The 16,661-nt window shown below is 59.6% G+C and overlaps 2 protein-coding genes across 2 annotated transcripts in view; both read right to left on the reverse strand.

Moving 5' to 3' along the window:
* NOL9 (nucleolar protein 9) overlaps positions 1-16,661 on the reverse strand; it is a 111,991-nt gene that overhangs the window by 43,774 nt on the left and 51,556 nt on the right. The window lies entirely within an intron of this gene.
* PLEKHG5 (pleckstrin homology and RhoGEF domain containing G5) lies at positions 18-16,398 on the reverse strand. Its single transcript, XM_069477290.1, has 20 exons — positions 16,279-16,398; positions 8,929-9,058; positions 7,885-7,987; positions 7,495-7,555; positions 7,050-7,141; positions 6,548-6,683; positions 6,125-6,277; positions 5,344-5,553; positions 5,067-5,261; positions 4,620-4,715; positions 3,896-3,946; positions 3,619-3,768; positions 3,138-3,248; positions 2,878-3,027; positions 2,657-2,794; positions 2,417-2,536; positions 1,771-1,903; positions 1,564-1,679; positions 1,264-1,463; positions 18-798 (listed from the first exon to the last, which is right to left on the reverse strand). The coding sequence occupies exons 1-20, from the start codon at positions 16,396-16,398 to the stop codon at positions 18-20; spliced, it is 3,246 nt and encodes a 1,081-aa protein (XP_069333391.1).

Genomic DNA, 16,661 nt, shown 5'->3' on the forward strand with positions numbered 1-16,661 from the left:
ATCCCACGCCAGGCCACTCACGAGGCAGTGAGCGTGGAGTTAAGCAGCAGGGTGGTCCTGATTCGGTAGAGCTGGGCCAGTGTCAGCTTCCTGTGCTGGGCAGAGACCCCTGTGGGGGGCTCTGGCTGGACCCCGGGAGAGCTCCCTGTGGGCAGCTCTCTGCACCTCCTGGCAGGGCCTGCAGGCTCCTCAGCCAAGCAGCTGGCCCTGTTCTCAGGCTCCAATGGCTTGGGGCCACTGCCAGGGCTGGATGCCCCCCTGCAATCCCAGCTGGGCCCAGCCTCCTGAGAGCAGCCCTGAGTCCTAGCGCCTGGAGCTATAGCGGCCAGGCAGAGCTCTGACAGGCTGCGGCTGGGGGCTGGGGGTGCTGCATGGGTTCCAGCCCCTGACAGCAGCTGGAGGAGGCTGGCCTCAGATTTGGACTTGAGCAGGTGGGGCAGGCAGGGCAGCAACTGGACAGGGGTGCGGCGGCGGAGGCGGGGCGATGGCGGTGGGGAAGTGGCTCGTGGTAACTCAGGGAGCCGGGATACTGGCTCCGACACAGGGGCTGGGGCTGCAAAGTCTTGCAGGGAGGTCGGGGAGAGGGTGCCATAGGCAGAGTCCATGGAGCAGGAGCAGCCATCCACCAGGCCCAGAGGCAGCAGCTCGCCGGTGGGCGTGATGGATGAGGCAGTGGTGCTGAGAGAGGTCTCGTCTGACTGGGAGCTGAAGGGACCGCCATCAAACTCGGGAGAGGACAACACCTCCTCAGGCTCCACCACTACCATGGCCAGGGTCTCCGTGGAGCCGTCCGAGGCACTGCGGGGCCGGGAAGACAGTCAGCCCAGCTAAAGGAAACCAGATGGCCTGGGGCAGCCCGTGCTGGGGAATACACAGAGGTCTGCAGCCTCTGCCCCCAGGAGCTGGAGGTTCAGAGATGGTACCATGGGGCACATGTGCCAGACCTTCTGACGCCTGTGGCCACAGCAGGCATCAGTAATGGATCATGGCACTCTTCCCTGATGAGACTGCATGTACTCTAACAATCCTCAGTTCGGTGCTCCAGACAGCTACCGCTAACAGATCAGAACTGGCAAGCAACTCAAAAGCTCTTTGCCCTGCCCACTTGGACTCTGGTGGAAGATAGAGCCCCCCCACACACACACCTGGGTTTACAAGATGAGACCATGCAGAGGAAGGGGAGGTGGCTAGGCCTTGGAGTCAGGAGTCCTGAGCTGGAATGCTTGCCCTGTTGTGACTGCTGGTGGTCTTAAGCAAACATACCAGTGCTGGGAGTCAGGGCTGTTGCTGCTTCTGCGCAGGATGGTGGGGGAGCTGGCAGCCGAAGTGCTAGAAGTGCTACTCTCCTCGCCTTCCTCCTCCTCCTCCTCTTCCTCCTCCTGTTCATCCTCCTCCTCTACCAGGCTCTGCAGGTGCTGCTGGCTGCTTGAGTGTTCCTGTGCACGCAGCTGTTGGAGCTGGTTCTGCATGTAGGGGTCGGGAGTGCATGGGGGCAGAATGTGTTGTGGTCAGTGGCCCCCACAGTCCACCCTGCTCTCACCCTCCACGCTCCTCTGCTCTCACCTGAGCATTGTAAATGGCATCCACCCAGCCACGGCACAAGGCCTGGCCGCTGGCCTGGAATGTGTAGGCCCCCACAGCACTGTGAAACTCATTCAGGTAGATGAGGAGGAACGAGCCTGGTTAGGGAAGGCCCAAGTCACTATCAGCTACGACGACAGTCCCTGTCCATCACAGCCCCCGTCCAGAGCAGGGGCCAGGGCTCCTCACCAGGGTCCCGCAGCTCTCGGCACACAATCTTGTCTACCAGCAGTGGTGGCCTGATGACCTTGGTCCTCTCAGCCTTCTTCACTGCCTTGGTCACCAAGAGCAGGTCCGTGAAGAGGAAGCAGTACACGTCCATCTGGGGTGGAGCAGGAGAGCCATCAGGCCCCCTAGCCCCTCAGGAGCACTCACTGCCCCTGTCCCCTAGTGAACCTTCAAGTAAAATTAAAATGAAGGGGAAGATCGTTCTTTTTCATTGACATATATATTTATGATTTATTTCAGTAAAAGTTTATATTGAAAAGAAAAGGGAGATGGTTTTAAAATCACAGTTTGCAGGCTCTTGGCTACCCAGTGCCTGCAGGGTTAACAGCACAGCAGCCAGGCACAAAGGCTCCTGGCCCACTATGGAATGTGCCCCTCCCTTCCACCTGGAACCCCTCAGTGGGCAAGACGGCCCCTCCCTGGGCTGTGACTCTGCTGCTGTGGTTGTAAAGAGTCAACTGCAGGCAGATAATCATCCCTCCCTATGGCCACAAAGTCACTGGCTCTTGAGTCACCACCCAGCTGGCTGAGAACCACTGACTGGGGCCCAGGAGGCAAGGAGGGGGTGAGGCCTCAGCCCTGGGGCCGGGGGCAGCCCAGGAGCCACCTTGCTGTCCTTTCCCTCCTTCATCCTCAGGCTCCCCTCCAGCAGCAGCTGTCGGGTCTCCTCCAGGGGGGCCCCGGAGATGGGCACTGTCAGGTCCAGGTGCAGAAATTCCTTCAGGAGCTGGGGGTGGAGGGTAGAGGGTGGAGGTACAGGGTAGGTCAGGGCCTGACTCCCCATCTCGGCTGGGAGTCCTTCAGCGAGACTCCCTGTCCGCCCTTCCCCACAGGCACACGCGCCCACCTTGTCCACCTCGTCGTTGCTGCCCTCCACCACCTCGTAGGCGTCGATGCGGCTCGCCACGCTGGCCAGGCGCTGCCGCTCCTGTCGCTGCCGCATGCATGCGTTCACGTGGTGGATGAAGCGCTCCACCGAGCCGATCTAGGGGCAGGCGATGGGGCTTCAGACCCAGGGTCGTGGAGGGACAGAGGGCTGTGGAGGGCCACGCCCACCACGCCGGTTACCATGGTAACGACGGCCTCCTTGGCGCGCGGTTCATCCGTCTTCCTCAGCACCGACTTGAGCAGCAGCGGGTACTTGGTGAGCCGCTGATGGGGCTTGGCCAGCATATCGCTCAGCTTCAGCCGCTGGCACTGCGGCTGCTTCTCGGCCCACTGCGGACAGGAGGCGCGAGCGGGGCTCGGGACATGCCACACCCACTGCGGCCCACGCCCAGATGGTGCCGGTGGTCCTGCGCCCCTGCCCACCCGCCGGCCGCCCTCACCGTGACATAGGCCCGGAAGAGGTCGTTGTCGCGCAGCAGCCCGCGCATGTACTCCATGCAGCCCTCCTCCTCCATGCAGTATCGGACGTAGGGCTTGAACAGCGAGCCGAACTGGCCCAGGGCAGAACCACCAGAGCACTGGTCACCGCGCGCCTGGCGGGCTGGCCAGGCGCTTCCCGAGCGCCTCCTTCCTAAGCTCGGGCGACCACCCCGGGGGTGCCCAGCTCACTATCCCTGTTTCCAGATGAGGAAACTGAGCCTCAGCGAAAGTGACCACCCGCCGCCAGGTGGCATGGGCAGATGACCAGGTTCAAACTCAGGCAACCGGCTCGCAACTCCTCGCCTTTGGCCTCTAGGGGACATGTAGGGTCACCGGTCAGGGGCAGGTTGGGGAGGATGGACAGATGGGATCGGGCCACTGAGCCTTCTGGCGCCCCAGCCCTGCTTCGGTGTCCCTGCCTGCGCCCGGCCCCGCCCGTACCATCTTGAAGCCTTTGAGGAAGTCCCCGGGCTGCAGGAGCGCCCGCGTTCGCCTCGCCTTCTCCAGCACCGGCGCCATCACGCTGCCCCACAACCCGCGGTGCAGCCGCGCGATCTCGGGGATGTTGCTGAACAGGCGCTCGGCCTCCACCTGCTCGAGCGGGAGGTGAGCTCGGCCCGCCCCGCCCCCCGACGCATAGCCCCGCCCCGCAAGGCCCCGCCCCACGCAAGGCCCCGCCCTCGGGCCCCCGCCCCCGCCGCCCTGGGCCCAGGCGCACCTCGCACAGCAGCCCCGACTCCTGCAGGTTCAGAAGGCAGCACAGGAACAGCTGTGGGGCAGGGAAACGCTGCAGCTGGGGGGAGTCCCGGCCCAGAAGCCCCACCCAGACTCAGGCTCCCCTCAGCCCCTTCCTTCTCTCGGGAGGCCCTGAAGCTGCCAGGGATAAAGAGGGTGTACCTTCACACCTGGGAGCTCCAGACCCCCAGGAGAAGCCCAGCCCCTAGAGCCCACCTGGGGTTCACCCTGCCCTGGCCCCACCTGGACGGAAGCTCGGGGGAGACTGGCCTTGCAGCCACACCTGGAGTTCTCTCCTCTACCTCTGCCCTGGCTCAGCCTCTGCCGTTCCTCGGACGGACGGGACTTCCTCCCTCGGGGAAGCCTTCCTTGAACCTCCAAGCCCAGGACAGAGGCCCCCCGACCCCAGTGGAAATTCCTACAGTGCCTGCCCACTCTGCCCCGTCTAGGGTGTGGGCTGCTGGGCACCTGGCACACGGCAGGTGTTCAGAAATAGCTGTTGAGTGAATGAGTGAACGAATGAGGCCTGTGCTAAACAAGCTGAACCTGGCAAAGCCTGAAGCCCCCTCCCAGGTGCCTGTGGGAACCATCTCCTCCCCAGGGTGCAGCCCTTGTCTGACTTTCTGCCCCCCTTCATTGTTAGGCACCTGCTCCTTCTGCAAAGGCCCAGACTCAGCCGAGGGGCCGCCCAGAGAGAGGCCACTCACATTGGTGATCACCCGCAGTTTCCTGATGTACGAGGCCTCTGTGTGCAGCAGCTCCCACACCGCCTCCTGCTGGTGGCACTGCCGCCGGGTCAGCTTCTAGAGGGAGGACAGGGATGGTCAACCAGGAGCCCCGGGCATCTCCGGATGGCCAGGGGATGGTGAGCAACCCAGCCTGCAACTTCCTTGTTTTCCCAGTGGGGACACAGAGGTCCTAAGAGGGGCAGGGTCACCCTCACCATCACATGAATTATCATAGTCAAGACACCCAAGTTCTGAGCCCTCCTCTGCCAATAAAATAGCCAAGCAGCTCATCAGTTCCATCTAGACTCAGTTTCCCCAAAGTGGGCCAAAGAAAACAGTAGTCTCTTGGGGATGTCCCACTGAGTCCTCTCAAGGCCTGTCCCCCTTTTGCGACAAGGGAGGGGAAAGGCTGTGGGCAGTAATCACCTCGTGCCCACTGATGAGCTCCCGCCAGCTGTCCTCCAGCCTCAGACAGGCGCTGTCCTCGTCTTCATCCTCATTGTCCTCCTCCTCCTCCTCCCAGGAGTCGTGGTCAAAGCGCAGCCTCCGGGGCAGCCTGGGCAGCCCGAAGAGGCCGTAGGCGTGCAGCTTGCTCTCCAGCTGCTCCATCTTGTCTACCTCCTGGAAGGAGACTCGTGGTCAGGGTTAGGGGGTCGGGCCAGCCAGCTGCCCTGCCCTGGGGTGGGGTCCACGGGCCACATACCCGGCCAAAGGTGCTGGTGCTGGGGCCCGAGCTGAAGAAGCCACTGAAGCGACTGGCTGCCCGGTTCTTCCAGCTGTCACCACCCCCACTGCTGGCGCCGCCACTGCTGCTGCTGGGCAGAGAGCAGCTGGAGGGCGTCGGGGGCTCCTGCCCTGGGATGCTGGTCTCTCCCAGGAACTCCGACATGTTCTTGCGTCGGCGGCCGGGGGCCTGGCCAAGGAGCGGTGGTCAAGGTCAGGCCCCCCTGATCCCGGCCCACAGCCCCACCCCAATGTGTTTTTCTAGAACCTCAGGCCAGCCTGGGATGTTAGAGGGTCTCTGCATCCCTGCCCTGGGCTGCCACCTCCCCCGAGACCGAAACATGCTTCAGGGCCTGAAAGGTCCAGACAGATATACCTGGACTGTCATCCCCCAGTCACAGCATGAAGCAGGGGAGAGAAACAGTTACACACATGCTCACATGCACTCACAAATCCAGCCCAAAAGGGCCCCCTGGCACACACACATACAGTCTCACTCCCCCCGCAAATGCCCTCATACACACATACACGCGCGCACACACACTCTCTGGCTCCTTGGTCGCTAGAAGACTCAGAGACAAGACCCATCATCTTGGAGTAGGGTTCAATCAAGGGAGGGAGAGTCCCCTATTCTCAGCCAGCCCCATTTTCCCAAAGAGGCAATTAAAGCTCCACGGCAGGCAGTGAGGGATCCACGGGGACGTTCCCCCTGAGGGGGGCCCCTCCCCACCCCCAGCCCTGGCACAGCCCCTCCTCCTCACCAAGATGTCCAGGCTCTCCCAGCGGCTCTGGGGGTCCACACGCTCCAGCACGGGGGGCCCAGGCCCAGCTGGCCGCAGGATAGGCAGACTCAGGGACTTGGAGTCCTTCACTCCCTGCTCCACCTTGCCCTCATCCCCTGGCTTGGCTGGAGCAGCGTGTGAGGGCAACAAGAGGTCCTCAGCGCCAGGTCTGGTGGAGGAGGGGGCCCCAGTCCTCTCTCCTTTAAGGATCCAAACCAAGGCTGGGCCACCCTCCCCTGGCAGCCCCGCCCTGCCAGCACCTGCCACCAGCACCCAGCAGGGACACCTGTATGGTAATGAGCCTGCTCAGGGCCACAGCCAATGGGAACCTGAGCTCCAGGAGGCCCTGCCAGGCCCCAGCCACCTGTCTAGCTAGTGGGCCTGTGGAGCCTGCTGCTCACCTTTGACCCGTAGGTAGTGTCCTCCGAACCTGTAGGCCTCAAAGGTGAGGGACAGGGGCGTGTTGGACTGGTCCAGGTAGATATCTACTTTGCCCAGCGCGATGCCCTTCCTTTCAAATACCGGCAGCAGCACCTCCCTGCCCCCAGGACAGGAGGGCTGTGAGTTAGAGGGGCAGTCACATGAGCCCCCACCCCACCCACAGCCCCAGCTCCCCACCTTCCCAACGGAAAAGGGAGGCCCGCACAGGATCACACACAGGTGCACAGACCCCTGGCCACAGAGGTTCTCACGCAGGCCAAGGTGGATGCAGTAGCATGCAGAGGTGGACAGACCCAGTCACGTGCCCTCATGCTGGTGTGCACACCCATGTGCACGGGTCTGCCCACAGGTGGGGACTCGCTCACTCACAGACCACCACACAGACACACACGGTCACACCTGCAGAGACCTGGAGTCTCGGACATGGGAGGCCACACCTGCTCCCAGCCCCACCAAGCCCTACCCCAGAGACTTCTTCTTCATGGCTGGTACAATCTCCGTCTCGATGTCCACATTCAGGTCAAATTTCAGGGTGAAGCACTCCTTGCTTGGGTCCTGAGAGGACACAGGCTCTTAGCCTCTCCACTGCCACTCCTCACCGCCCCCACCCTACGGTCCAGGATGGGAACCCCAGCAGGGAAGTGAATGCCAGCGATCTCCCCAGCCCTCCTCCATCCTTGGAGGCCCCCCAGCACCCCTCCCGCCCAAGGAGCTCCTGGAGCATCCCCCACCTGGGCAAAGGTGGGCAGCACCAGGCTGGGCGCAGGGTGGCAAGTGAGGGATCTGACTGCAGAGCCCACCCCTCTTCCTGGAGTTCAGAGCAGGGAGGCCCAGCCTCAGGGGGAGCGAAGGGCCTGGGGCTAGGGGCTATCTGGGAGATCCTATCCACCAGCCCGGGGGCTCCTCACATCTGTGTATCTCCTCCTTGCTTTCTTCTTGGAGAGTTTCAGGCCTGAGCTCTTCCTGTCCCTGAAGGCAAACGTTGGAGTGTGGGTGGGCTCTCACCACCATGGGACATGAGTGGGGGGCCTCTGCTGACCCCCACCCCTCGCTCACCCCAGGGGACAGGTAAGTGCATTGGCCGGGCCCACGCGGGGTTATGCGCCCTCTGGTGGCCAACACAGGAGTCACACCCAATGGCGCAGGCTGGCCCAGGAATCAGGGCAGCCACAGGGGGTCTGGCCCATCAGCCCTTCTTGGGTAAAGCACCAAAGCATCTGGTCTCGGAATCTCCAATCTGAGACTCAGCCTTGCAAACACTCCGAGGTACCTGCTCAGCCCACCTACCCCTCACTTACCCTTTGCTATCCACAGAGCTTTCCTCCTCCTCCTCCAAGTCCACTGCAGGGCTGGTGCGCGGGGGACACGACCGGGTGGACACATTCCGGGCCAGGACAGAGCCTTTGGAGGAAAGTGCGTGAGGGTCGTGCCTGCTCCCATCCTGCCCCCTCCAGAGGAACCACAGTCTGTTACCCTGGAACCCCCCAGAGGGTAGCTAAGGCCCTTCAGTTGTGTGAGGACAGGGGCTCAGTCACTGTTATCTAACCCCCTGCAGACCCAAAAGGACACAAGGGCCCTGGAATGACACCCCAGGGGATGCCCTGACCTCAATACAAGCTCACCAAAGGCCTCAGTTTACCCTTCCATAAGATAAAGATAACGAAGCCCTGCCTCCAGGATTGTTGTGGGAAAGGGACCAAAGCCCACAGGCTCCCCTTTCTCTTTCAGGCCTCCCCTCCCCTCTGCTATGACCACACCTGGAGTCCCAGGGGGCCCTGGCAGAAAGGGAGAGTCCTTTTGTCCCTTTGATCAGCTGGAAAGGAGGTCGTTGGCATGTCTTCAGGGGCCTGGTGGCTGTAAGCCACACCGCACAGCCAGTTGGCTGGGCAGCGGGCCTTAACCGGGCCCTTCTCAGCAGGAGGGTTTCTTGTTTCCTGCTATAAGTTCATTCTGCTCCAAGGGCACCCACCACACACTGCTTCTGCTAGGACAACAGCCTGGCTTGGGGGACTTGCCCAGAAGTCCCCTGTCCTGGGGACAGGCAGAACTGGAAGGTGCAGGGGCAGCTGCAGAAGGTGAGAACCGGGGAGAACACAACACCCAGTAGAGAAAGGCCTGTCTCGAGAGGACCACAGTCCCCCGATTTTCTCTCTTGCTAAAAAACTTGTAGAACAAAAGGAACCGTGACATACGTGGGTTTCATTATTTACAGTGGACTCCTGTCCTTCTCATGGCCCTCTCACAGTTCCAACAGTTACCAAAACACTGTCCCCTCAGACACGAAGCTCAGAGCTGCTACAGGGGATCTGGGGGCTGGGCTGGGGCCCCCCTCCTGCGCTCACCTTGTGGGGGCAGGTCAAAGCGGACGTGGCCGTCATAATGCATGGTGCTGTGGAACTTGCTGTCACAGGCCTCGCAGAGGTTGAGGGGCCCCCGGCGGTGCAGCTGCTGGCAGTCGGCGTGGTGGCATACCTGGGAGGAAGGATGGGCGGGGTGTCGGGCTGGACCTGACGGGGCCACAGGCAGGTGCACCCAGCGTCCAGACCTCTGCAGTGCACAGGTGGGGCTCCCAGCTGCTCTCATTGGCCAACCAGCCAACCAGCCCTTCTCCACAGGGTGTCTCGTGCTCGCTGCTGCACCTGGCAGATGTTCCCCAAGCCCCTGCTACGCGTCCGTTCCCAGGGATGCAGAGAAAAGCACGGCCCTGCCCATGAGAAGATGTCAAGGGAATAACTACAAGGCTGGTGCCGCCCCAAATAATGAAGCTCGGGTGCTCTCAGGGCTGGAGCCAGAAGGCCCTGAGCTCTAGCAAGCCCCTCCTCTCCTCCCGGCCCAGGCCCTCTGCCTCACTCTATGGCCTGCCCCGGCCCTGGACAGCTGACCCCACCTGGGGTCCTAAAGACATCGTGTGCAGGAGTTATGGCGGAGTCAGACAAAGGTGTTGTTGGTGTCAGTGCCCATGTGGTGCCCGTGGGTCACTGCCTGGTGACTTGAGCCTGGATTTACCATATCAGCCATCTACTCTCCCCCACCCTCACAGATGACTGTTTCATATATTCTCTGCCCTCCAATGGCCCACCCCAACCCACTCCCTGCAGACTACTTTGCTTCCTACTTTTCCAGGGAAACAGAAGCCATCAGGAGGTCCCTGAGCTCCCACCACCTGCCCAGGACTTGGAATGAACCACCCTGCTCCAATCCGAGGCCAGTCCTTCCTCCCAGACCCTCCCCGCAGCTCAGCTGGGCATACTCAGCATTCTCCCCGCCCCGGCACCACTGAGCCTCCCTCCGCTGGGTCATTCCCGTCGTCATACCCACACGTGCTTATTTCTCCATCTTATAAAAACAGTGTCTTGGCCTCAGTTCACCCTCCAGCAACTGCTGCGTTTCTCCTTCCCTTTGCAGCTAACCTCTGTGAAGCAGGAATCCATCCTCACGACTTCCCAGTGCTCTTCTCCCAGCCTCACTATTTTATTTTTCCTAATTTTTGTTTTAAAAATATTCCAAACCTACATAAAGTTATAAGAATAGCACAATTGGCCAGGGACAGTGGTTCACACCTGCAATCCTAGCAATTTGGGAGGCTGAGGTGGGAGGATCAGTTGAGGCCAGGAGTTCCAGACCGGCCTGGGCAACATAACGAGACCCCGTCTCTACAAAGAATTTAAAATTAGTTGGATGTGGTGGTACGTGCCTGTAGTCCCAGCTACTCGGGAGGCTGAGGCAGGAGGATTGCTTGAGCCTGGGAGTTTGAGGTTGCAGTGAGCTAAGAGGATGCCACTGCACTCTAACCCAGGAGACAGAGCAAGATTCTGTCTTCAAAAAAAAAGGCACAGTGACATCCACACACCCTTCTGGACTCTGCAGTTGTTAATATTTAACACAGTTGCTTTCTCTCTCATTCTCTTTCCTCTGGTGCAGAAATCATGCCATCACCGAAGAACAAAGACGTTTTCCTACAAAACCCCCATACACTTGGGAAACTGAACTTGGACATATGGTCCATCTATAGTCTATATTCACACTCTTCCAACTTAATGTCCTGTATAGATGTGTTTCCCCATATAGGATCCAATCAATGTTCACATGTGATTTGTTTCTGTTTATCCCTTTAAAAATGAATTCTCCCCTTTTATTTTTGGTCTTCTATGACATTGACACTTTTTTTTTTTTTTTTTTTTGAGACAGAGTCTCGCTTTGTTGCCCGGGCGAGAGTGAGTGCCGTGGCGTCAGCCTAGCTCACAGCAACCTCAAACTCCTGGGCTTAAGCGATCCTACTGCCTCAGCCTCCCGAGTAGCTGGGACTACAGCCATGCGCCACCATGCCCGGCTAATTTTTTTTCTATATATATTTTTAGTTGGCCAGATAATTTTCTTTCTATTTTTAGTAGAGATGGGGTCTCGCTCTTGCTCAGGCTGGTCTCGAACTCCTGACCTTGAGCGATCCACCCACCTCGGCCTCCCAGAGTGCTAGGATTACAGGCGTGAGCCACCGCGCCCGGCCGACATTGACACTTTTGACGCATCCAAGCCAGCAGTCTGGCACAAAGCCACTCAGCATGGACTTGTCTGGTGGTCCTCAGAGAGTTTCAGACTGAGCATTCGGGCAGGGACACCACAGAGCTGACTTTGTGTTCTTGTCAGTGTGCCCGAGATACGGGATCATTTGGGGATCTCGCTGTACCTTGTAAAAATTCCTATTGCTCCTTGTAATTGTTAAGTAATCTGTGCAGTGACACTTTGAGATGTCTTGTTCCCCAGTAATCCCACACGTAAGTGCTTTAGCAAATCTTGACGATTTTTGCCTAAACCAAAGACTCGTCCGATGGCTGCAAGAGGGGATTCCTCCATTCCCTCTCAGCCCCTCGGCATCACCCCAGACTCACTCATCTGCGGTCAGCAGTGTCCTCCGTGTGGCCAAGTCTGCTGGCCGTTCCCACAGGACTCAGCATTTGACACCAGCAGCCTCTGTGAAACAGCCTCCTCTGTGGTCCCAGGACACCAAGCTCTCCTGACACTCTGGCCTCTCTGTCCCCTCGGCTGCTCCTTGTTCATCTCCCTGTCCGTGCACCCCTTCTCATTTTTTCTGCATCTACTCACCAGTGGCAAATCTCATCTCATGACCCGAAACACCGTCTCCATGCAGAGGGCTCCCAAAGTTAAATCGCCAGTCGGGACTTCTCCCAGGACCCCAGACCAAACTTCTCGACTCTCTGCTTGGATTCTTTTTTTTTTTTTTTGAGACAAGGGTCTCATTATGTTACGCAGGCTAGCCTCGAACTCCTGGCCTCAAGTAATCCTCCTGCCTCAGCCTCCCGAGCAGCTAGGACTACAGGTGGATGCCACCGTGCCTGGCTTTCTCCACTCGGGTTCTAACAAGCATCTCAAGCTCAACACGTCCAGACGTGAGCTCCGCGGAGCAGAGTTCTCCCTGCGGCTCCCTCCCTCTCGGTTAACAGCAGTTCCTTCTAGTGCTAGGTCTTAGGGGTTGAACTGTGTCCTCTCACAAGGTACATTAAGTCCTGACCCCCAGTACCTCAGAATGTAACCTTATTTGGAAACAAGGTGACTGCAGATGTAATTAGTTAAGATCTGGTCACACTGGAGCATGTAATCACAGGGTAGGGAGCAATCATATGACAGGTGTCCTTATAAGAGGAGAAGGGGCACAGAGACAGGACACACAGGGAGAAGGCCATGTGACAACGAAGGCAGAGATCGGAGTGAGGCAGCTACAAGCCAAGGAACATCCATACCAACATGGATTGAGGTAAAAAAGACAATGAATAAAAAGAAGAAAAAATTATTAAAAATTAAAAAAATAAAAAAACAAGGAACATCCGGGGCCAGCTGAAGTTGGCAGAGACAAGGAGGGACCCTCCCTGAGAGCCTTCGGCAGGAGCAGGGCCCTGCAGACACCTGGATTCCAGATTTCGGGGCTCGAGAACTGGGAGAGAATGAACTTCTCTTGTTCTAAAGCCAGTTGGTGTTAATTTGTTATAACAACTCTCGGAAACTAACACATAGGCCAGAAACTTTGGGGCCACCCTGACTGTTTCTGTTACACCCACACCCAGTCGGTCCAGAGATTGCACTGGCTCCACCTTTAGCATCTGTAGCCACAGCTCAGCCTCCAGTGTCAGGACACCACTGCCCTGGCCGCCCCTCAGCTGGGTGACAATGGCCTCAAAACTGGCCTCACCCTCCCCATCTGTTCTCCATGGGCAGCCAGAGTGGACCCTGTTCAAACAGGAGTTACATTGTATCTGCTCAAGACGCTCCAATGGCTCCCATCTCAACCTGAGTAAAAGCCCAAAGGGTTCGGGTTAGGGTTACAGCTACAGTCGTCGTACTTGGTGACCTCCCATCCTGTTCACTCTGCCCCACCGCCGGACGGCTGGCCATTCTCAGACATGTCCCTTCAGGGGAGCTCCCCCACCTCGACCTGTCCCTGGCCTCAGATGGAGAAATGCCCGGCTCCCAGCCTGCCCTCCCCTCCTGCAGACCTCGACTCCAAGTCACCTTCTCGTCGTCCTTCCCGGTCACTCCAAACTCCCTTTCTCTCCTGCCATCTGACGGGCCCCATGTTCCATGTTGTTGCCCCCACACCTGGTCAGCCCCATAACTAAAGCAGTGGACAGGCACTGAAGAGCTTTTGGCCGGCAAAAGCCCAATCAGAGATTTCCAAGCTGACAGTCAGAGTGAGGACGGCACGGACAGCAGAGAAGGTGATCGGAGGCAGGAGGGCAGAGGAGGCTGGGAGAAGTCTGAGCACGTGGCCTGTGGCTGCACTGAGGGCATTACATGCGTCGCTGTCATCTCCTCTCATCCCATAAGGCAGGGGCTATCATTGGCCCTATTCTACACAAGAGGAAAGTGAGGCTCAGAGAGATCAAGTAACTTGTCTAAGGTCACAGAGCCAGCAGAGTCAGGCCTTGAAGCGAGATTTTAACCACATTCACACCCTCTCTTGGATATCTCGGAAGGGAGAGATGTGTGGGGAGGCTGGCCTCGAGTCAGCAGGGGATATGGAGACGGGAGGAAATCAGCCAGGGTTGATGCTTGCTGTGTTGGCTCCTGTGTCCCTCCACTCCTCCATCAGGCAGGAAAGGGAACAGGGTACAGAAGTGGCATCAGTGGTGGCACATCCGCTAGGCCCACTGGCTACGGGGGGCTGACTTGTGTGAAGCTGGGCCATGGGCAGGCAGCTGTGGACATCGTGACCCAGATGGCCGAGGGCAGCCTGAGCGCCCCCTTGGGGAGGGGTCTTCAGTAGTGTTGTCTGGGGTTGAAGTAGGGGAAGGGCCCCCTCAACCACCGCAGCTGTTTCTGGTTTCTGTCTTTACTTACTCTGCTAAAGAAAGTGCAAAGACCACAACGCTATCCTCAGCCACCCCGAGCCCCTTGCCTGGTGTCCCCAGGGCACTGCTGCGAAGGGCCTGACTCTGCAGATTCTGGGACCCCAAGATTCAAGGTCTCCTCTTAAGAATGAATCTGAGGAAGGGCCGTGCCCACTTGGGCCCCTCGTCCCAGGAGCCCCCCAGTCTGCCAGCTGGACAGCCCTCTCGCACCCTGTGTCCAGCCACTTTGGCCTGGGGTCCCCCTCCAATCCTTTCTTGGGCACTTGAGATCTCCCTGACTGCTTCTCTGAGCCGGGGCCAGGTGGGGCCGCAGATGCCCTGGGCTCATGGTGGGTAGGGAGTCCTGAGGAGGATCTACGGGACCCTTCCAGTCCAAGTCCGTGAGTCTGTGCCACAATCTTGTTTATATTTTTTTATTTTTTAAGACAGAGTCTCGCTCTGTTGCCCGGGCTAGAGTGCCATGGTATCAGCCCAGCTCACAGCAACTTCAAACTCCTGGGCTCAAGCAAGCCTCCTGCCTCAGCCTCCCAAGTAGCTGGGACTACAGGCATGCGCCACCATGCCTGGCTAATTTTTTCTATATATTTTTAGTTGTCCAGCTAATTTCTTTCTATTTTTAGGAGAGATGGCGGGGGGTCTCACTCTTGCTCAGGCTGGTCTCGAACTCCTGACCTCGAGTGATCCTCCCGCCTCGGCCTCCCAGAGCGCTAGGATGATAGCCGTGAGCCACCAAGCCCGGCCCACACTATCTTGTTTTTAAACCAACCCAATACATAGACAGAAGAGTTTACACGCAGATCCACTGGTCATGGCAGACTCAGTAGTCAACAAACACTTACGGGGCACCTGTTACGCACCCCACCCTGAGGAGGCATGGGCTCCCTCCAAAGACTCTGGAGCTCAATTGCCCAGCACTGTGATGGGCTTTGGTGCTCACTGCACCATGGCTGCTGTTGCTACTACTACCGAGCCCACCTGCTCCCACCCTCTCAGCAGCTCCCAGGCTCAGGGCCACCAGGGCACCTGGGTCAGGCCCAGGATCTGCACTGGCTGCTTCCAGACTGAGCAGGCCTGGTTGAGGATGAAGTTCCTGGAACCCTGGGGGGGGGGGGAGCGCGGAGGGAAGCATTAGCCCAACAGAGAAGCTGGGCTGGGCAGAGGGCCTTGCTGCAGTTTCTGTTCCCCCATCCCCCTCCCACCTCTCACCCCCAAACCACAGGCTCCTCCGGCTCTCTCCAGGGGCAAGGGTCTCCCCGGCACTAGAGCAGGGTGGCCCCTTTCCAAAGCCAAACTCTTGGGCCCCTTCTCAGATCCATGTGCCCCGTCTCCCATCTTCCTGCCTGCCAGCCAGGTCCCCCTTCTGCGGGCAGCAGCACCACTGCCAGTGGGGGAGGGGCAGCATGGTCCTGGGGGAAAGTTCCCAGGACTCAACCCAGGGGAGGGGAGAGCCCACCTGACGGGGACAGCCACGTCACACTGCACCTTCAAAAACAGCAGCTTTGGCCAGGCGCGGTGGCTCACGCCTGTAATCCTAGCACTCTGGGAGGCCGAGGTGGGCGGATCGTTTGAGCTCAGGAGTTCGAGACCAGCCTGAGCAAGAGCGAGACCCCACCTCTACTAAAAATAGAAAGAAATTATATGGACAGCTAAACATATATATAGAAAAAATTAGCCGGGCATGGTGGCGCATGCCTGTAGTCCCAGCTACTCGGGAGGCTGAGACAGGAGGATCGCTTGAGCTCAGGAGTTTGAGGTTGCTGTGAGCTAGGCTGACGCCACGGCACTCACTCTAGCCTGGGCAACAGAGTGAGACTCTGTCTCAAAAAAAAAAAAAAAAAAAAAAACAGCAGCTTTACAAATATCAGAAGGGAGGCCCATTGGGGGACACAATAAAGGCCACCCTCACGTGGATGGGGGTACCCAAGCCAGTCTTCCTCACACAGGGCTGAGGCCAGACACAGAAGGAGAAACAGAGGCCAGTGTGGTAGAAGGAGTGTGGGCAGGGCCAGGAGCTGAGGAAGGAAAGGGGGAGGGGTGGCCCAGAGCAGGGCCTGGGACCCACAGGTGCGTCCGGAGGCAGCCCCAGACACAAAAGGCCAGGGGTTGGCGAGGACATCTGGCCCGCGGGCCCCCTGGGTCACCGAGGCTGGGGGACACACCTCGGGGTCCCAGGTCCCCGTCCCCCAGTGTGCAGCCCAAGTAGGGGCTCAGCCAACCTTGGCCCCATGTCCCTCCCCGGGGGACTGCGCCCAGGGACCGAGGGGCCCACAGTCACACGCACCCCGCCCCAGCCTCCCCGCGCAGGGCCCGGCCCACGCCCACCCCCCGTACCTGGCCTTCACCGTCGCGTGCTCGAGCCCCTGCCCAGGAGGGCTCGGGGTCCCGGGAGGGCAGCCCCAGGCCTGGCCTGGAGGCCGCTCGGCGCCCGGAGACGCCGGGGCCCGTCCCCATGGCGGCCGGAGGAAGCGGCGGTCTGCGCCGCCCGCCGGACAAAGCGCGGAGCCCCGCTTCCTGCCATTGTGCGGCCGCGCCCGCCCCCGGCCGAGCGCGCGGGGACCCCGGAGGGCCGGGCCGGGGACAGCCCCCCCGCAGGAACGCGGCCGCCCCGCCCGCCCGGCGCCGGGAGCGCCCACTCCACTCCGACCCCCACCCGCCCCCTCGCAAACGCCCCGGGACCCTCGCCTCGAAGCCTCGGCCGGGAACCCTGCTCTCTC

Source organism: Eulemur rufifrons, chromosome 8, assembly GCF_041146395.1.
Source record: "Eulemur rufifrons isolate Redbay chromosome 8, OSU_ERuf_1, whole genome shotgun sequence".
NCBI lineage: Eukaryota > Metazoa > Chordata > Mammalia > Primates > Lemuridae > Eulemur > Eulemur rufifrons.

Coding starts and splice junctions, on each gene's coding strand:
- PLEKHG5 (XM_069477290.1), bottom strand. CDS start 16,398: ATGGGGACGGGCCCCGGCGTCTCCGGGCGCCGAGCGGCCTCCAGGCCA. Junction 4,716..5,066: donor AGCTCATCAGTGGGCACGAG/GTGATTACTGCC, acceptor TCCTCCCTCTAG/AAGCTGACCCGGCGGCAGTG. Junction 1,904..2,416: donor AGGAGGGAAAGGACAGCAAG/GTGGCTCCTGGG, acceptor GCTCCACCCCAG/ATGGACGTGTACTGCTTCCT.